The sequence below is a fragment of the Melozone crissalis genome, unplaced genomic scaffold, assembly GCF_028551555.1.
Source record: "Melozone crissalis strain CALT ecotype California unplaced genomic scaffold, PUWL_Pcris_2 ptg000017l_1, whole genome shotgun sequence".
NCBI lineage: Eukaryota > Metazoa > Chordata > Aves > Passeriformes > Passerellidae > Melozone > Melozone crissalis.
In genome coordinates, this window is record NW_026535795.1 from 3,177,167 (window position 1) to 3,198,692 (window position 21,526).

The following is a 21,526-nucleotide window of genomic DNA, read 5'->3' on the forward strand; positions in this document are numbered from 1 at the left end:
CACTCAGCTTCCAAGGGAGATGTGCAGCAGGCTGGAGTTCACAGGTAAAACAAGACCAAGCTTGGTGTGAAGCTGCCAAGAACACAAAACTCTGCTCAGGTCCTGCCTGAGGCTTCCCTGCAAGTTCCATATCCCCACAGGTAGGGGAAGTTCCAGCAACCGATGGCAGATTTTAAAGATTCTTTTACTACACAGCACAAGGAATTCCACATTCAGCCCTGGTCTGACAGACAGTGTTTACACGTGGAACAGGTTTCATTAACCAAGAAATGCATTCACATCTCACCCACAACAAAAATCAGTTACCACAAGCTGGTTTATAAAACAGTCACAGGATTTATTGAGATAAATACAAATAGAAAGTTACATAGATTCTTTATTCTGACAAATGGGTGACACTTCCAGAGTGTCCCCACTTAAGTGGGCTCTGAACACCACGGTGTAGTGACACAGCTGCCACATGCTCATCCCACCAGGGCCACAAGGAGGCTCAGACCTAAACAACATGACCAACATGCTTTGGATCACAAGTGCTGGCTCATTCCCTACAGCATCCCAGCAATATTGCACCAACTACCGTTATTGTCATGTTCCTTAGCTGGAAATGCTGAAAAGTGATATCCTTACTGCTGCTGTGCAAGTGGACTAGCTAACTTTGCTCCACCTGGCTTTTTAAATACATATTTTTGCATAATTTAAACAACCCAGAGAACTGCACGTGAACACACTCATTGCATACATTTGTCTAGACAAGACATAAAGTGCAGCCTTTAGTCATGCTGAAATCATCTCTAGTTTAAAACTAAACCAAAAGGACAAACTTGCAGAGGGTAAATCTGGGTCACAGACCTGCACATTGTCTACAAAAATCCCATCCCAGAGCTATGCTGGCCCCCATTAGGACATGCAACTGTGGAGTGTAACAGGAGGTTTTAAACACTTGACTGAAATCACCTCGTTCAAAACCAACCTGAATTTGGGAGCCAGAGAGGTACCAAAATATTGTTAAAAAACAAAGAACTTGGTTCAGCCTTTTAGTGAACTTTTATAGCTGGTGGCTTACCCTTGACACACATCCTAGTTAAAAACTCCTACTGAAGACTAACCAAACAGGCTAAACCCTATGGAAGCTTGTGTGGATTATTGCAAGTCAAGGTAAGTATTGAAGGTGATCTGACAAACAGCAACCTGGCTTGGGTTAATGTTCAGGGTATTTAATTTATATACAGATATTTCAAACATACTTACATATACACACACTTAAAAAAATCTGTTCAGTGCTGAGAAATTTAATGAACTGATAATAAAAAACAGAAGTGAAACCTTGTCAGAAAGGCTTTAGAAAATCTGAACTGTTAGAAAATATCAGTATAATGCCAGCATTAGGAAAAGATATTAGAACTAGAAAAAATTAATTTGAGGGGTCTTTTTGTTAAGAAATTGTAATCATAAAAAGTCTGTACTGAAGAAGCATTTGTTTTAAATTATAAAAAGAAACTGTAAAAAATTAAATGTAGAATATTGCAGAGTTTACACTGTTTGCTGCAGTAGCAGTGGTGTTTTTCTGCCTGCAACTTCCAAACAGCATTTTGTGATCTTTCAAGAAAACAATTTGCTACAAATACTGTACATGTTATAATACATGACTGGTTAACTCACACAAAAGTGAGCCCTCCCAAAATACAGAACCCAGCTGAGGAACCTACTCACTGTATTGCCACATTCAAACAGAACCAGAACAGGTATTTCTGTGAAAACCTTCCCCCACGTGCACAGCTCACTATGGAACATGAAACAAGGGTGAATATTTACACAGGTCTGCTGAGGAGAAAGGACTCTGCTCTCAGAAAGAAAGTAACTGTTACCACATGAAAGCATTTCTTTAGTGTTTAAGCATTAGTTTTTGAGCTGGACAAAGTTTCAATCCACAATAAAAAAAAGACTGGTTTTTTTTCCAGGACCCACATTATTGCAGATTTGGGATCCAAAAGAAGACAGGGTCCAGCAGAAGTATAAGCTTGACAATTTTTCTGAGGCCACTCAATTGGACTAACACAATTCTGCTCTTTCTTCCAAGCCCCTGTTCCAACAGACAGGAGCCATCCCAGTTCACCTCACATGTCTGACTTGGTGTTTGCCCCAGAGCTTGCCCTACAGCCCACAGAGGCTGCAGAGCCAACTGTGGCACCACCTTTCCCCTGAACATTTCCCCACTGGGGTTTTGCAGAATTTAGAGTTCCTTTGTTTCTTAGGAAAAGCTGTTTGGGGTTTAAGCAGTGGGCAGGTTAAAAGGTGTTTGTTAAATGAGGTGTGCAGGTAGAACACACAGACCCAGGCCTGCATCTCTCTGTAATTCCCTTGTACAGCTCCTGGTGCAGAACTGAATCTCTCCACTCCAGTGACCTTTGCTGGGGCACAAGGAGGAATTTTCCACTTAGGAACTCCCCATTCTGCCTGCTCCTGAGAGAGGCAGCAGCAACAAAACCTGACCTGTAACCCCTGCATGGGCACTCAGAAATGTTGCTGTTATGATCTGTTAACATTAAGGTATAGCTCAGAAGGAACAAATTAATGGAAACCTCACAATATACAAAGAATCTTGAGCTCTCTGTGCTTTGAAAAGTATCACACATAAAAATGACCAACCAATGCTTAATTCTAGCAGTGTAATTACTTTAAAAAATGAAATGATTTTTGAGCTATTCCCACTGATACAGAATTAAGTTCTTCATAATTTTTTGTTACAATTCAAAACTATTCACATATATACATTTTTTTTTTTTCAAATAAATGCAGTAGGTGGAACAGTACAAAGATTATAATAAAAGTGAGGAAAGAACAGCTTCAGGAAAGTTTGCTACAATCAGGTTTTAAGATTTAGCAATCTTTTTAAGCTTATAGCAAACTTGTACTAACAGAAATATTTTGTTAAAAAATGAAATGTAAATTCCAATTATGCTTAAACACAGAGTGTGGTGTAAGACTTTACAGACAGTACTGAAGTGCAGGTGAGGTCAGAGTTATCACCTCCATTTATAAAGGGAAAACCAAAAGGAAGGAATTACTCACAGGAATCAAACACACCGCTGTGGATGAAACAAGGTTGTGAAATGAAGACTGTAACATTTCTCAACACCCCCTTTCCTGCTCAAATAGGTAACAAAACCCACCTTGTCTGTCCTCATTACTCACACTAACAGAAACTAGGTGAAAAACCATCCGGCTGTTCAGCCTTCACTGCACAACAACTCCTTATTGTTTTTCAATGGTGATGTTGTCCGTGTTATCCTGTTTCAGTTTTATGGTGGCAAAGAAAGACACATCTTGATCTCTGTCAGACTGCAGGGCTAGAATGGTCTCTTCTGCAGCTTCTAGATGAGGATTGCCAACACTTTTAAAATAAGCTGGAATAAGGGGAGAAAAAAGACAATTTTAATCAAATCCAAAGGAATAAACCCTAGAGCATAAGTAGTGCAGAAATACAGAGAATGCCAAAACCATCTGGGGCAGTTTATCCAGCTTATAGCCTCCTTACAGAAACCACAGGAAACTAAGGAAGCTGACAGAGAAAGAGAACTATGCTGCTTCTGATTCATCTTATTAGCTACCTAAATACTTGTAAGATAAACTTTTTTGCCAAGCCCTAAATAGAAATGTATCAATGAGCAACAGGAAACTGCTACCGTACAACACATTCCAAACATTTTTCCATACTTTATTCTGACAAAAAGATAGGAGATTTCTGTGCTTCTTCCTGTGAATAATCAGAGGGCAGGACACAAATTAGATCTGAGAGTCACCAGAAGAGCCCAGATGGGTGTTCAGTCGGCCGGACCCGCAGGCAGAGCCGCCTCGGGCGGTTCGCGGGGCCGCAGTGCCCCCGTGTGGGGCCGCTCCGCACCTGCGGCATGGCCGAGGCAGCTCCGGCCCCCTCGGGATGAGCATCCCATCCCATCCCATCCCACCTTCCGGGGCTGCAGAGCCACTCCAGCACTCTCAAATCTGGATTTAAATCCTAGATTTCAGTGCGTGGCTCTGTTTTACAGCCTTGCACCGACTGAGCTGCAAGAGCTGTGCTCCAGAGGAGAGCCCGAGGTGCTGGATCTTTCCAAGGGAATGGAGGACCACACCTTTCTCCAGCAATGTCTGCCTGAGAGCCTTGGCCAGCAGCACCCTGACGTTGGGCACAGGATCTGATGCAAGGCTTAGAAGGCTGGGGAGTAAGTGTTCAACAAACTGGTCCACAGGCATGCACTCCTCTTCTACTACAGCCTATGAGACAAACACACAACAGAAAAAGCAAGATTTATGTTAAAAATACACTATTTGCCATTCCTTCAATTTCTTTCCACCCTGTCCTTAATTTGGCCTGTTAAAAAAGCTCTGAATGAGAACACCTCACCCTGTGTCTCACCATTTTGAATTTCAGCCAAAGATGGGCCAGGAAGAGCAGATTAATTTATTTCAAGAATATTTTCAGAAATGCTGCTCTCTCCCTTTTCCCTTCTAATGCCCAACCCTTGCTCCTCACTGCTACCCAAATAAGCATTTTTGGTTTGGAGGGGGTGAGTGGTGGCAGTAAAGAGGGAAATGGCTCCTGGCATCCAGCACCCGTTGGTGGTGTGAGGAGCTCTTGTGATGATCCTTTAGCCTAACATTTGTTTAATCCTTGGCCATGCATCTCTGTTTGCCACTGGGATAGCAGATATTCATTCCAAGGACCAGCTGTGGCAGCTGGAAGCACAGACCCAGGCAGGGATCCAGCCTGGGCTGGGACAGCCAGATGCCAGCACTGAGACCACACTGACTCTGACCAAACCAAAAATAACCAAAAAAACTGAGAGTCAAATGTCAGCTTTGCCCACATGCTGCAAAGCCCCAAATTTAATGTACACATAGAAACAGAGAGAGAACATTCCAACCTGACAAATGAAGGCAAAGGCTTGTCTCCCAACCCACTTGGAGCAGTGGCGAAACCGCACCACGAGCTCATTGATGAAATTCAGTCCCAGGGCATTGGCACTGTTGGCATAGAACTTCTGCAGTATTGCTACAACCTGTGAGCCAGAGGAATAGGAAAAGGAGGGGAACAAAAAGAACAAATGAAACTTCAGCCCTTAGACTTAAAAAGGCATCATTTCATTTGAATTCTACAAGGAACACTGTATTCAATGTAGTCAGCTCTGCTTGTAGGCTTCATTACAAATTAAATCAACTTTGAGGACAGATCAGTAGTTGGTTGTTCTGTGTTTTGTTGTGGTTTCTTTTTCCCTAGAATGAAGGAAGGTTTTCCAATTCACACACACTGGCTTTCATTCACTTCAAAGGATTTCTCATTCACATACAACCACAGAGAAAAATTTCAGTATCTGTGGCAGTCTGACAACTCAAAATATTTTATAAACTTTCCACTTCACTTTTTCCCACATTGATTCCTGTGTTTACTAAAACATCCCTATTCACCCTACAGTCTGAAAACACAATGATTCCAGGTACCCTCTGCAGGACCATTTTGCTGCTCTCCTGCCAGGAAGTGAACTACATCCCCTACCAGTCTGAAGGAGATCCACCGAACTTCTGACACTTTATCGGAGCACAGAGTCAGTGCAATGTGCCTTAAGTAGTCATAGACATCATTGGGGTTGTAGAGCTCCAGGATCAGGATCAGCTGCCTGGAACACAAAGGAAACCATCACTGTACCAGGGGCAGCACCAGCCTGCTGCCATTCACCAGCTCTCACAGGTGGGAAGGAGCACCAAAGCACCAGGGTTACTACAGAGCCCTTGGGCAGTTTGTTCTTCTCTTCACTTGTTACAGGTACAGGCTTTAATCCATCAGGGAGGCCCAGAGAGACTGTGATCCAAACTACATGTACCACTGTATCAACATTTGCCAAAAGAATAAGCAAAAGCTACAAACAGAAGCATGAGAAGCCTTTTCCAACTTCAAACCAATACCCTGTACATTCTTGCAAAGCAGACACTGAATATTTTCCTCAGTGTAGAAATCTACATTTCAGAAAATAATTCCTATCACAGAACCACCCAGAACTCACTCCAGCCACAGAAGCAGCAGCCACACAGAGGCCAGGCAGTGGCAGCTCCCCACCAGGGCTCAGGGAGCTGCTGTGTAGCTTCTGTGCCACTGAGAGTTTGTTGTGCCAAACTACAAAGGGAGAGCAAGTCCTCAACAGGCCAAACACAGCAACAAAATAATCATAAAGGTCAGACTTTATCTGCAAACTATGGCTACAATGGTGCTGCAAATATCTACAGGGCTTGTAGAAAAACAACTGCAGGATGTTAATCTACTTCTGTTTATATACCCAGTCTTATAGAAGTACCAAAAAAAAAAACCAACCTATTTTTTAAGAACTGTTTTTTCTTTCCTACACATTAAAAACATTTTTACATGTATGCCACTAATTTTTGCAAGAGTCTTGAACTAATAAATTCTCACTGAATAGTATCTATCAGATTGTCATGTTTCATCAGCTGCAAGTGAACCGGATCTCCATTTTAGTAAATCACAGGCATTTAAGTTTTTGTTATACATTACAACACAACTTGTGAAGAAAAAAAAAAACAAACCAAAAAACCCAAACACCCTCAAATCCCCCCAGATAACCCTAACAGCCAGTGGCTTTTTCCTTCCTAAAGAAAGGTTGTGAACTTTTAGCTTCTAATCTAGATGTGCTAACTTCTGAATGTAATTACTTATTTCCAAGTTAGTAATACAGATTAAAAATCAGAAGTTAACAAAATTACATACTCTGCCAGCTCGTAACGAAACCTCCAGTTCCTGCTGTTATCAGTCACCACAAATTCTTGCAGCTGGTAAAGATATTCCCTCCTTTTGTCTGCATGAAGTAGCTAAAGGAAAAACATTACTGGTATCAAACTGATAAAACTTCAGACTTGCAGTTCTCTGGTGTGTCACTATTCACACCTAGGTGCATTTTCCTACTTGAAAGCCAGTGACCAATCACAAGGTGCTTCCTAAAAACTGTGCACAGTCAGCTGAGTGCCTGGACACACACAAGTGACACCCAAAGTACAAGAAGTCATCCCTTTAGCAACACCCAAAGCACCATCTCTGGATATGACAGTGAGGAACCAAAAGCTGAGGATCTGTGTGCATTCCACAGCAGCCCACCAGGATCTGCTCTCTTCTCTCCCAGCCCCAAACACAAATTGCTACTGGGCCAATTCTCCCAGTTTACAACAGCCAGCAGCATTTGCAACCACATTTACAAAGGGTTTTCAGCTTGGTATTTTGTTGGGATATGGAGAAAAGAGAAGTGAGGCACATTACAAAAAGGAGTAGAGGCACACACATAAAATGGTAGCATGGTGAAAAACTAAATGTTGATTAGATACTGAGACATGCACAGGTCATTCATAAACTCTTCATATAATGGAGTCAGAAAAAATTTCATGTTGAGAAATTTATTACATTTTCCTACCTTCAGAAAGTCATAGAGGTGTTTGAGGACACCGATTCGCACTTCATCCAGGTCTTTCAGGAAGCCATTGAAAATTGGCACCAGATCAGCAGCTGTGAGCTGATCCCCCAGGATCACAGCCAGCTCGTGGATGGAGAAGGCCAGAGTGCGCCGCACCTTCCACTGCAAACGGCAGCAAGGGAACCGTGAGGCACCAGGACTACAGAAACAAGCTTTTCAACTACCCCTGGGTGAGGGCTGAGAGCAGGACAAACAGGGCTAGGAGAAAGGTTAATCATATTTATGGAGTCTACTTTAAATCTGGAATTTTATATTTTTAGTGCACATTTATTCCTCTGTATGAAATTATGTGATCTTATAACTACAGTACAGACTGAAGAAAAAATTTCCTACTCTAAATTCTGATTTTTGTAACAAAACTTTTTTTTTCTTACCTGTACATCTGAAGCCAGTGTCTCATAGGTGTCCTTGAGGCAGTGCCAGTTCTGCCTGCCCAGTGTCAGGGCCACCCCAGGCAGGCTGTAGGCACAGTGCTTGGCAATCTCAGTGTCAACAGTCTGGGCCCGAGCAGGGTCAGTCATGGACAGGTACTGGTCCAGTAAAGGCTGGGGGATGATGTCCTACAGACAGACACACTTCCATTTAAGAGCAGAAAGAAAATACAGCTGCTGTGCTACAGTTCTACCAATCAGCCAGCACCAAAACACAAGAGACACAGCATCCCCTGTGTGTGTTACCCTCAGCAAGGGTACATGGCTCCAGTGGTTAATCCTCTCATCAGGACAGAGCAGTCAGCAAGGAACAGTCATTACAGCTTTATCAACACCCTGCACCCACCAAGCTCAAAGTTCCTTCTATGGTGATGCCAGAGAATCAGTGACACAGTAGGACACTCAGTGCCTACCTTGCTTGCACAGGTTGCCTCTAAGGCACCAAAAAGGCAACAGAACGTTCTTGATTTTCCCATCTAAAACAGGGTTCTCCTTCAATTCTGGAGCATTCCTTCACATTCTGCAACTGATCCATTGCAGAAGGTATCACTGCATTAAGGGTAAGATGAATTACTCTACTAAATCCATTAGATGTCATTTTAATCACCTGTAACTTTGACTTGTCATCTTCAAATGGTGGATTATTTTCTTGCTCTTTCCTCAAAAAGACACTGGTTCCTCTGTGTTGTTCCTCTGAGTCCTGTAAAAGAAGGTACCAGGTAGTGAAATGAAGGACACTTGGTGGTGTTTGGGCTATTTCAAAGCATCACAGTGCAGAACAACAGAGCTCAGATTCAGAACAGCTCTGCACAGGCAGAGCCTTGCACAAGCAGAGTTTTGTGCAGTGTGTTTATGCAAGTACAAAAAGACAACAGTTGCACACTGAGGCAAACAGACTGTAGCAGCAACAAGGGCAGCAGTAGTTAAGATTTACTTCTAAAGAAAGCAATCTAACATCTCAAACCTAACATTCATACACATTTTGGATGGTTATTTTTAAATAGTTTTTGTTCTTGAAATTAACTATATTCAACAGAATTTAATCAGAAAAAAAACCTGTACAAGACTACTGCAAAATGACCCACGTGGGTCATTGGTGTGCAAACAGAAATGATAACCCTTAATGGCTTTTCTTTTGTTAATTAGAGTAAGTAGAATATGATAGCTTGGTCTAGTAATGTTCAAAGGCTTTGGATCAAAAGTGGATCAGTTATGCCAGGACTACATAACCCCACACAGCTCAGACATGGAGCACAACATGTACTTACTGTGCTTTTCAGCACACTGGTGCTTGACTGGTCACTGATGTCACCCTGGGAGGCAGGGGATGAAAGAGTGTCCCCCTGCACCTGCTTGCAGGCAGCATCTGAAACCACTGTTTCATCCAAAACCATTTTGTTCTGAAGATTGTCACCACTTTCTTCCATTTTTTTGGTGTCACAGTCACCAACAGAATCAAATTGAGCAGCTCTGAGAGCAGCAGACAGCACTTGGACCTGAGCTGTAGAAAGCAAAAGCTGGTTATTTAGTCTCCTTTCTGCATTTAAAGGCACTAAACTTGCAATTAACTCATCTGAAAAGATAAAAGGTAGCCCAGTAGGAGCTGCACACAAATGCTGTATTAGCAAACATTTGCTCTTGGAAAGAAAAGGCATTTCACTGCAGAGCACTCAAGAGACTTGCTGAAAACAAGAAACTGAGCTGGCTGTGAATGACAAGAAGGATTTGGTCCATGAAGCACAGATGCCACTATCAGGCCAATTCAGATCCCACTATCAGGCCAACAGGCCTGTTGCAGGTGGGTAAGGAGGAAGAACTTGAAATTAGGGCCATTCTCAGCCAGCCAATATAAGATAAATTCAGCTTGTAACAGGTAGCACTGTCACTAAACCCACAGTACCTACAATACTCAAAACCTGTTAAAACTGTCTTTAACAAGCTGTTTTCCCTTTTGTCTTGAGATCAATTTATTTTTCATGCAAACAGAAGCCAGGAACATTTCCCCAGCTGCTCTAGAAATAATTTAGGTCTTATGAAAAAAGCTGTTGCATAACCTTCTACTATAATTTACTACTCAAGGTAGGTTCATCACCCTATGAAGATCAAGCTAATTAAAATGCAGTCAAGTGTTTTGTAAAGGCCAAGAAAACCTGCTCGGAGAAAACACAATTTTACTGTCACAGAGTCTCACCTTGAACATCTGGATCATCTATGTGCTCCTGTAAGCTTTCTAGAACCTTTTTTATTTCATTGCTAGCAACACAGTTATTGCACGGCCCAGAGCAGCCATCGTTGTGCTTGTCAGCCTTGAACTGCAGCAGCTCCAGGTCGTGACTGATGTCGGGCAGAGGAGGGCGCCAGTACAGGAATGTGTTAAACACGTCCTCGGCAGGCGGCAGCCCCCAGCCCAGCCCCGGAACGCTGCTCTCCTTCGGGCCTTCAGAGCCACCAGCAGCAGCTCTGTCACCCTGACACAAGCCAGACACATCTTCTCCTGGGCTGGCACAACAATCTGAACTTTGCTCCAATGAATTTTTATTTAGGTCCTCAGAGAGCTTTGTATGAACTTCTGCTGAAGTCGTCTCAGTCGATGATTCTGGTTTGATTTCCATTGGTTGTTCTGAGCTAGAAACAAAGTTATTCAAAGTAAAATTGAAGTACTCTGTAACAAGAAGTTTTCAGTTAAATACTTCATAAAAGAGAGCAGCAACAACAGAAGCTTTTCTCTAAAGAAAGACAGAATTTGTTACCACTATGCTTTACTTCACCAGTTTTCCCTTTGCCCTCCTGTGAAGCCAAAGTGAATTTTTCAATAATGTGGTTACACTCCAATGGGTGATCTCACTCTTCAGACCTTTTCTGGAACTGCATTCTCAAATTGAATTTTAACTTTGACAAACAACAAAACCCCCTTTTTTTTAACCCCTTCCACTACATCCCACCTTTCCCAGGATTTACCTGGACAGTGCAGCATTGGCACTGGAAGACATCACAGTGATATTGCTGCTTGGCTGACAGGGATTGGAATTCACATCTTGTGCTGGTGGTCGGATACTCAGTGTCCCATCCTCCCGAATGTACAGACCAGCACTTGAAGGGTTTGCAAAGGTAGAAATGAATGGGCCAAGAGACTGAAAAGCAGCCTGACGAACCTGTGGTGGTGTGAGAGCAACACTCAGGCTTCATGCAAGTCTCACAGAGTTGAAAAATCTAAATTTGGTGCAATTTTCAGTAAGAACCAATTGGTTCTTAATATAACAGCTTCATTTAATACCAACTATAACCAATTACCAAATAAGTGCCACTTAAGCAAAGGGTGATACATCTAAGCATGTATCTACAATCATTGTACAGAAATCTTTTGGGAGTTATAAATTTGAAGGACATCTGTTTACTTCAACTCATCTTTTAACACAAGCAACCTTTTCTCAGAAGAGTATTTACATTTATAAACTGTTGAGACAGAGGAAACATAAGAAACTACCTCATAAGAGATTAGTTTTTAGCACATTAAGCTCTGATCTCAGCTTCAGAGCACTACTAAACGTGTCCATTATTAGTTTGGGATGTGCCTGGGAGAAGGCATCCAGTCCAGAGGGAGTTACTCACCCATCTGCAGGTGTCACTGATCAGGCTGATGAACAGTGGGGACAGTTTGCTCCTGCGAACCTCTGGGGATGTGGTGTAAGACACTGCCATAAAGCATTCAGCACAAGCCTTCCTCATTCCCCACACACTATCAGAACACAGCTCAAAGAACTTGGGAATCTGCCAAAAAAAGCCAATCCAAAACTAATTAAAGACTAAACAAAGACTGCAGCAATATCAAAGTATTTGTTTGAAAACTGGAGACAATAAGTAAAGAACAGAAGAAACAGGGACAGGTTAAATGCATACACTAATTAAAGGAATTGGAAAAAACCCATCTGTCTGTCACTTACTCCATTAGGAATATGTACACAACTATTTGCAGAAAGGAAGAATAGAAAGAATTATTAATGACCAATTTTCCCTGAAATCATAATTGAATTGATGATCATCTAGTTCAGGAAAAAATAAAAGTGGTAATTCTACAACATGCGTGCATACATAAATATGTGTGTGTATATATATCTGCTGTCAATTACATTGTTAAACATATTTTGCAAAGGAAGAACTTTGCATTTCTCTTAATTCCCAGTTTTGCTGTGTAATTGCAACCAAGGCCTTAGCCAAATCAATTAAAAAATGCATGCACACTGATTAATTTATAGAGAAGACAATAAAGGAACTCATTATTAAACTTTCTGAAGTGAGAAATACAGGTCTTGCAAATTGATTTGGTTTTTACATACCAGCAGTCTTTCAGTGGCTTCTTGCCCAACTGCATTACAGATGTCACCAAAATTAGCTGCACAAATCTAAGAAATAAAAAGTCATTAATAACACTGTGTCTCTTTCAAGGGCATTAGTTTGATTATCAACTCCACCATGCATTATTTATCCCATCAAACAACTGCACATGTTTTGACTCTTCCAATTTCAGGCCTGTAACTGCATCATGTAATATTAACTCATCCAAACAGAGTCACTGGAGCAAGTGTCCATACACCACATGCCTCTGGGATCAATAGCAATAAAGGTTCCTGCATGAGGAGCATCATCTGCTCCAGTAACCACCAGAAGGGACAATAAGCCCCCATGAAAGTTTAAATCACTTTGAGCAGCAGCTGTCAAACCCAAAGCAGGCCAGAACATGATACCAGGGTCAGGACTTAGGTGTACTGACAGCACTACCCTGGCTCAAGGTGGCTTAAGTGCTTTGCTGAAGCAAGGTTTAATCAAGGTCTCAAGTTCGTGCCATTTACAGGCCACTACAGAGCTCTAAGGCAAAAGGGACATCCCCTCAGAAAAAGATGTTGGCAAAATCTGAAATCATTTAAGATAGAGCTGTGTTCATACACATTTTAGTCACTCCCTGTGCTTATTTGAAAGGCAATAAAAGCAGCTCAAATTCCAGCAAGTGCAGCTTATGTTGCAAACCAAGCTGAAGCATGGTGTGACCCTTAAGTCTACACAAGTATTTTAATACTTCTTATGCTACAAGTTGCCTTTTGTACTCAAACATGAGTTAAAGTCTTACACTTTGGGGATTTCTCCTTTCAATAATAACAGATTTCTTTTTAAAGAAAGGATGTCTCAAATGTCCATTACTTTTGAATTTTGGAATAAGATGCTAGAAATTATAAAAGTTGCTACTATCCTATAACCAAGCACAGCAGCTTACAAAAAAACATTGTGCAAAACTATTAAATGTGCAAGACCAGTTATCAGTTGAACTCCTGGACCCAACCTACTGGCCAAAGTCTATCACCTGTTCCTTACTGAACCACAGAAACTAGAACCATGTCAATAAATCAAAACTCTTCCAGGTGCTTTGAAAGTCCATCAGCTAGAGTTATGACTAAACAATGCAGGAGAGCATTTGAACAGCAGTACAAACTCATTGTCAGGTGGTTAGGGCTGGACACACACCAACCTTTCGGACTTGGAACAATTTCCCATCACTGCACAGCTCACAGAAACGAGGGAGCAGCATGTGCTCAACTGTTGTCCTGCTCAACATTGAAGCCATTTTACAGATTATCTGAAAATCAGGAAAGGAATATGAGGAAGGAGAAAATTATAAAGCTTTTAAGCACAGCCAAATATTCCTCCTAAAAATTACCTCAGAGAGCAAGACAGTGATTACAATCAAACAGATGAAACTGCTACACATTGTTTGTATTTCCATACACCTGTTTTATGTAAAGCACAAACATAGCTTTACTTTAAATCATTATATGCCAGAACATAACATTTCTGCATTTAACTCCTTGTCTTTTTTATCTGATTTAAATAGACTTTTTATTAAAGGTTTGTTTTCAAGGTGTTTGCAATGTGGCAAACACTGGCATTTTGTATGAAGAAGACAAAAGCTCCATTGCACTAAGGATCTTATAAAAATCACACTCTCAAAGTGTATTAGAAACATCCCAAGCTTCAGCATGCAATAAGAGATTGGTCTTTAAAGCTCAGATACTTCAAGTGCAGAGTCCCAGCTCTGTAGGCTCAGATACCACAATAAAATAGAAGTTTGCCATACAGCAGGAGACAAAAAAGGGAGTGCAAGAAAAAGGAGTTATTTATGTGAGCCACTGCACACTCTGCAGGAATGATGAACAGGAATTTTAGGAGTTAACAGTGTAAAGGAAGTTAGCAACATGCTCCTTAATTCAGCTTTCTCTGAGGAACCATCAGTTTCCTCTACCAACACAAACCATGTTTCTGCTGTGAAAATCATGTGCTTTGGGTTGGGTGTTTCCTTTCAGCTGTAATTCTTGTGTTTGCAAAAGGAGAAAGTGAGGGGCTCTGATGCACCAGGGGTTTAATGCTTACACAAACATCATCAGATTACAGTTCCCATCTTTCTGGTTTTATTTTTCAAAAAATATTGAAGCTTTCTACCTTCACAAAAAATAAGCTTTATTCCTTTCTAGGAATGCTTGTCCTTGTAATAGAGTGCTCAACAACTAAGGAAGAGACCATTCAAGGACTTTCCTACAAATTTTCAAACTCCTAAAAGGCATCTGGTGCTCAGATGTCATCCTGGAAAATTGCCTAAGCAATTCCCAACTCCCAAACAAGGAAGAGGAAAATCTAGCTGGTAAAATATTTTACAGGTCAAGTGTCAGATATCCATGCTGAAATGTAATTACACACCAGCACTTTTCTGTGGAGTCAACTGGTTTCTTGAAAGTCACCAGGCAATGTTTTTTTCAGAACACTTCAGAACAGAGATCAGGTCACATTTCCACAACATTACTGTGAAACCTGGTAAAGCAAATGTAAAAAACACTCTGGGGAATGTAACAATCCTAACAGGAATTTTAAAAAAGGCTGCCAAGGACCAATTGTATTTTAAAGCTATTCAGCTACTATTTTGACATCATTTGGCATCCTGAAGCATAAAGATGGTCTCTTTAAATCTGTTATTTTCAAAAATGCAGAATAAAAATTAAAGACTTGTTTTGTTAAAGTAAAAATCCAAATATCTTACTGAATAAACACAAAAAAGTTTGATGGCTTACTTTTTTAATGTCAGCACTATTCCCAGACCTCATCTTAATCACCACTATAAATTAATGTTATCAACTTACATTGACAGCTTCCACCTTGTACTCATCATCACTGTCAGGAGCAGAGAGGTCCAGCAGAATTGGACACACCTTATTTTCAATGTCACTCTGAGCCACAAGATCTTGTTCCAGCAGAATCAGCAGTGCTTCCTGGCCTGCCTTTCTGACCTGTAAACAAACACACAAAACCAGTCTGTCACTATAAAAACAACATTTACAGATACAACAACCACAAAAGCCTCTATGCTTTGAATGGACACAAAAAAAACAAACCCAGAAAAAAAGTCTTAGTTTTATTATCATAAGGAATTAGTAACAAATACTAAAGTTTAATACAATCATTAGATGACATTTCATCACATTCTGAAAATAAGATAAAAGATGAAGTAGAAGACAGAGTTTTCAAGTCATGACTCCAGTAACAGATTCTGTCCATGTGCTGTCAGACAAATCCTGAAGTCTCCCACTACCTATCTGCTAAGGCAAGTATTAAAAACAAAAACCAAAAATACAAAAAAAAAAAATCAGACCTCCCTAGCAGAATGTACTGAAACCAATAAACACAGAGCACTACATAAAAGCCAGATATCAACCAACATGGAATTTTCTCTTATCTCTTTCTCATGCCTTAAATTCACTGAACCACACAGAATTTTCCAAGGATTCAACTCCTGTTGTTTGTTTTTCCTACCTGATTGTTAACATCTGTGAGGTACCTCACTACTATGGGCATAAGGTATTCAAAAAATGCTGTTGGGAATTTTGGTCGACTTTCTTGTAGAAAGATGGCAATAGGAGGAATCTGCTCCATCAGCTCTGTGCGAACAGTTGGCTCTGGAAATACAAGTCAGGTTACACTGGTAAATATGAAATGAAGATCAGGTACCTTAAAAAAAAGGTAGCATTTTTCTTTATGTTTTCACAACAGAGGAAAATTAAAATAACTAAAACATAGAAATAGCATCACTGAGATTGCCTGACAGAGTAGTCTTACATCATCACAGTTCAGAGACTTGGGAGCAGTTCCCAAATCAATCCAATAAAATGAGATCACAAGCTGGAAAAATCAGTCACCATGAATGTATGCACAGGAACTATTAAAACACAAAACTGTTCTGTGCTGCTTAAACCAGATACAACAAATCAAATTTAACAAATTGCTTGAAAAATGTTGCTTCAGGCCCTATACTAAGAAGAGGCCTTTCATTTAACATTTACCATACAAAATATTTCAAAACCAAGAGATAAAAATGAATCTGTTTCCACTGACAGATCTTCCTGCTGGATGATTCAACTTCCTCAGTTCATTCATTGTCTTCTCAAAATCGGAAGTCAGCATTTCCTATGTTGCAATTTACATAAAATAACTTACACAAATTGAAAAACAAACAAAAGCAAACTTTCAAACCTGCATCTTCAGAGAGCCTGACCACTATTTCCATCACAGTCAGAAAGTCCTCTTCATTGTTACTGAAGTCTCGAAAGACATCCAGAAGCCCCCTGGCAATAATTTGCCTGTGGAGAAAACACAACAATTGCCTTAAAATCCAGCCAGTGCCACTTAGATGGGATGCAAGGGGAACTTATCACATGTAAATGGCACCATAAAACAGATCAAGTGTTGGGAAATTTAGGAGACTAGAGAATGGAAAAGTACAAAGCCGTGGCTAATTCCAAGTCCTGCACCTGTGAGATAGCGTGTCCTTGGGCCTGTCTGTAGTAGGATAACAAATAGTGAAAGAGACGTGAGAAAAGAAAGATGTAACCCCTAAGGAATGAGGAAGAGTTCATGGTATAGTTTAACCAATAGATTGCTTGGCTTACAGAATATTCATAAGCTTATTATGATATCAAAGTGTTTGATACTTTCTTTAATAAACCGGACCTGTGAGGAACCACCTGGTGTCCTGGTCCCCTTCCTACGACAATCAAGCTGTTCTCTGAACATTCCAATACCAACAAAATAAAGATGGAATCAAGAGATCTTATTTGATAATCAAGGCTGAAAATCTCTTTTCATGGAAGTGTTTTACAAGTTATTCAAACAGAAATAACATCAGGCATGTATTTGGGAGAATAATGAAAGACAGAGCAACATGTAAACATGCACAGTGCACTCGGACTCAGGTGCCACCAAGTGTGCCTGCTGTGCCCTTACCTGTTAAATACATTATCACTGAAGGCATATTTCTCCAGACGAGCCAGTGGAGTTAAGTTATCCTGGCCAGGAATATCCAAGAATGCTGTTATCCTCATGCTATCACAGTCTGGTCCATAATCTTCAAAGCCAACTTGAAAGACATGAAAAGTAACCCAAAAAAAAAAAAAAAAAAAACCAAGAGTCAGCAAGAGATGTTACAATGTAAAATACAAGAAACCAGTAACTATTTCTTTAAAAGAAAAGTAATTGCCCATCACTGCAAACAGCTTACAAAATCATCTTAAATTGTATCTAATGAAGTTGAGTACAACACTTGCGCACAGACTTGTAAATCCAAGCTTTAAAATTTAACTGGCTTTAAACACTTTACTTTGCCCTTCCAGTGGAGGATCCACATGCATTGAGTTCAGAGGGCTCAGCTAACACAATTGCAGATCACAAACTTTGGGGAAAAACTTCAATTTCGCAGTACTTGTGAAGGTGCTGGGAGCTCCCTGCTTCACCTATCAACTATGGGCTTTTTTCTGTGTAAACCCACTCCTCTCACACTTTATATGTTAAAAATCCTTCTGTTCCAAGCCTCAGTTTTTTCCCAAATTTCCTATGCAAAATTCTGCTTTCCAATTATTCAGCAAAAGTCAAAACACTCTCAGAAACACAACTCAGTAAAAGAAGAAGTCATCTGAACATACTTGGAGAAAAAATGCTCCATCTGGGTCTTTGGGGGGAAAAAAAGCAGATTGGTTTAAGGTCTCCAAGGAACCCAGGTGAGTTAAAATACTACAGAAGTGCCAAAATCTGCTTTTCTCGCAGACAACGTGCTCAACAAATCCAACAGATTTCAAACAAACAGAACTGTGGGGTTAGATTAAACATTGACATTTCAAATGTGCACACAGATACAAGTGAACCCACAGCCACACAATAGGAAACAGATGCTAATGATTCCCAGCTTTATAGAATGAAGACATATTGCACTGACACCCTTATTTCCCCTCCACTGGTCATTATTATTTCTCATGCCTGCTCCTTACAGCAGGGTCTGTCTGGTTCAAAACACTTTTCTGCACAAGTGTAAACCATTTACAGAGCCCAGGTCTGTCTGGGATAAATCTGCTCCAGGACTTCCCCCCAGTCAGAGCAGCTGAAGAGGGAAGATGCAGATTTGCTGTGTCCCTGGCAGCTCAGGGGAGTTACAGTGTCTGCAATTTCCTTTCTGAGGTTGCAACAAACTCTGACTATCCTTATGTCTGTGCAATTATTGTGTCTATATCTGAAATTCACACAGACCAGACACTCAGTAGCTGATTTTTGAGCTTAGTCACCTGTTACACAAAGACAGACTGATTAGAATCAATATACTTGTCATTAGCTTTGCCTAGTCCCACCTGTCCCTAATTAGAAACACTTTAACAATTAAAGCTATTTGTTCACTTCAAATAGTGCAGAATTCCTACCAATTCAAACAACAATGAAATAAATCCCAGTTCTAACTTTGACTACAATACCACACCTGGGACTAATCTTGTAAACCTGATGTACATGTTTAATTTTACTGCATGGAGCAGCTCCATGATTCATTTAAAGTTCTTAAGCACACACCAGTGCTTCCAAGAGCAGAGAGAAAACAGAGCACCACTACTTATGCTCAGGATTGAGAGTTAAATACCTGGCATTTTTTCCATACACTCTCACTGCACATAAGTAAGGAATAATCATGGCAGAATCCATTTTGTCTTCTCTCAAGAAGTTTAGTTTCCTTTTTCAATAAAATAGGACACCATGGATATTCACAGGTTTCAGAATGCATCAAGTCCTATGAAGTAAATCCCAAATACTGAACTAGTATTTCTTATCTAATCTTCCTTCACAGGTACATCTATTATTCAGTATTTTCCCCTCTAACTAGATCAAAAAAGTGAGCTTGAAATCTGTTCACCCATAAACAGAAATAAATGTGACAGTATTCACAGCTGAACTTGAGTTCACTGTGCTTAAAAGCTGCCCAGGGCTGTGAGAAACTCAGGGTCACAGGACCTAGTGGAGCAATTCAATGTCATCCCCCAGTGTCACCATCCAGATTTCACAGCACAAACCAGTAAATACCAGCACAATGCTTTAATCAGCTCAAGAAGGTAATTTTCCCTCCTGGTGTTTGTAGAAGGAAAAACAAATTATTTAAATACTTTCTTATTAATTACACAAAGGGCATAAATAAGCTAATTCTTTCTTCCAGATGACCCATTACCTTATGAAAAACAAGTTTTAAGCTGCACTTGATTTTAGCTAGATTTTACTACAGCTTTTTCTCATATTCAGAATAAGTCCCTAGACTTCCTGTTTCAACACAATTGATCTTCAGTGTGCATGACACTATTGCACCTATTTACTTAAGCAAGTAAGAATCCAGTTCCAGTGATTTATTTCACTGAGGCTTTCCTGAAACACACCCTGAACTCTCTGCTAGCCTGGTCTCTGGACAACAGTGTCTTAGTCATGGGACACCTGAACTCTGCTACAACAGGGAGCTCTTAATTCCATAACTCTAAAGGTAACGTCAAATTAATTAACATAATCAAAGAATATTTTTAAATCACATAATTCAATTTTCATAAAGCTCTAAAAGGTACATTTATTTCCATGCTCATCCTGGAATGGGTAACTTCTTTTATAAATTTCCACTTGTGGCAAAACTGTCTTTATCTGGACGTTCTTAGTCACTCGAGTTTTGCCTTACAAGGATCAAGCCTCTTAATCAACTTAGCAGACAAATCTGTTACAGTCTAAACAGAACAGCCAAGGAGTGAACACTAATGGACAACAAACACTCCCAGGGATGGTCCAAGGCCAAAACCCATAAGGAAACAACCTTGAAGTTTGCCTTTATTTTTGCTTCTCACACTTTACACAGCGCTACCTACTAGGGAAAAGCAGAAACCTCAAAGGCTGAGAGCAACAACCAACAGAATTCCACAGAAGCAGCTCCTCCCACAGAGGCAACGTCCCTGCACATATTCCAAAGGAAAGACTTCAGATCCCAGTTGTATTCCAATATTTCCCCAATATTTCCCCACCTTTCTCCTAAATCAGTTTTCTCATGCTCAGCTGGGAAGGTGGGTGGGATGGGTCCGCCTGTTCCACATTTCCAAGCGGTATCAAGCAATAAAAGTCTTGTGAGAAACAAAGTTTCACACAAGAAATGAACACAACATCTTTCTTTTTAAATAGAAAAGTCAATCCAAAGCGTCAAGGAAGCCACCCCACAGAGAGAGCTGCTTTCTAAGGCAACAGGAGTTCGTATCACTGTCAGTCAAAGCTTTATCTCCTGAAGTCACAGCGCTGACCAGGCTGGCTCAGGTCTGACAGGTGTCCAGCTCCTCTGGAACACAGCCCGGGACTACACGGGCGTGTGACGGAGCCGTTCCCTGCTCTGGGACCGGGGCTCGGTACCCAACCCAGACCCGAATTTGTGCGATCCAACCGGAGCACGCACGGAGATCTTCCCTTCATCCCGAGGTGCGCTCGCAGCACATCCCCGGGATGCAGGAGCAGCGGAAAACGCGTCCTCACAGCCCCTACAGCTTTGGAAAGTCTCCTTGCTGAGCTGAGCAATCCCTGGGCTAAGTATCCTAATTCCCACTGACAACAGGAGCGGGGTTGATCCCCTCGTCCCTCCGTGCGCCTTTCACAGGCTGCCGGAGCTGCTGTTTACACCGAGCCCAACGGGCACTGGAACCAGCGGGGATGGTCCCAGGCCCCCGGGAGCCTTCACCTGCCAGAACTGCCACAAAATCCTCCCCTCGCCCTCACCGGGGTGCAAATGCGGAGGGGGAAACAGGGCGACAGGAGGACCCCGAGGTGGGAGCGCGGGCCTGAACAGGGAGCGGAAAAATAAAAAACAGTTACTCACAATCATCTAAGTCATCCTGCAAATCCACAAAATACAAAGGGATCCCTACAAACAAAAAACAGAAGAGAGATACCAGGGGGTTGGTTTCGGAGGGACGGCGGCAGCCCCGGCTGAGCCGCCCGCCCGCCGGCCCCACTTACCGGCCATCTTGGAATGGACATGGGCGAGGAGGAGGAGCGGGAGGGCACAGGGAGGAGCCGCGGGTGCTTCCTGTCGCCGGGTCAGCCCCGAAACGCCACCGGGTGAAGGAGCGGCGGCTGCCGGGGGTCGAGTGGTCCCTCAGCGCCCAAGGGGGACAACAGCGAGCGGGGGGCACGGGCGGGGACTCCGGCGGCCGCCCA

General features: G+C 41.5%; 1 protein-coding gene across 2 annotated transcripts; it reads right to left on the minus strand.

The window, feature by feature from the left end:
- Positions 1-313: 313 nt before the first annotated feature.
- LOC128935803 (serine/threonine-protein phosphatase 4 regulatory subunit 1-like) lies at positions 314-21,406 on the minus strand. Of its 2 annotated transcripts, XM_054274341.1 has the most exons (20): positions 21,326-21,406; positions 21,186-21,230; positions 17,273-17,405; positions 16,523-16,629; positions 15,806-15,948; positions 15,136-15,282; positions 13,476-13,583; positions 12,292-12,357; positions 11,567-11,725; positions 10,916-11,109; positions 10,149-10,582; positions 9,226-9,458; positions 8,565-8,657; positions 7,901-8,086; positions 7,467-7,628; positions 6,773-6,873; positions 5,552-5,672; positions 4,923-5,057; positions 4,131-4,272; positions 314-3,404 (listed from the first exon to the last, which is right to left on the minus strand). In XM_054274341.1, exons 1-20 carry the CDS (start codon positions 21,330-21,332, stop codon positions 3,253-3,255), a joined length of 2,868 nt encoding a protein of 955 aa, XP_054130316.1. In that variant the 5' UTR covers positions 21,333-21,406; the 3' UTR covers positions 314-3,252. The 2 variants fall into 2 exon arrangements, with proteins under 2 accessions (XP_054130316.1, XP_054130317.1); XM_054274342.1 differs by lacking the exon at positions 21,186-21,230 and having other exon boundaries at positions 21,326-21,400.
- Between the last annotated feature and the right edge of the window lie 120 nt (positions 21,407-21,526).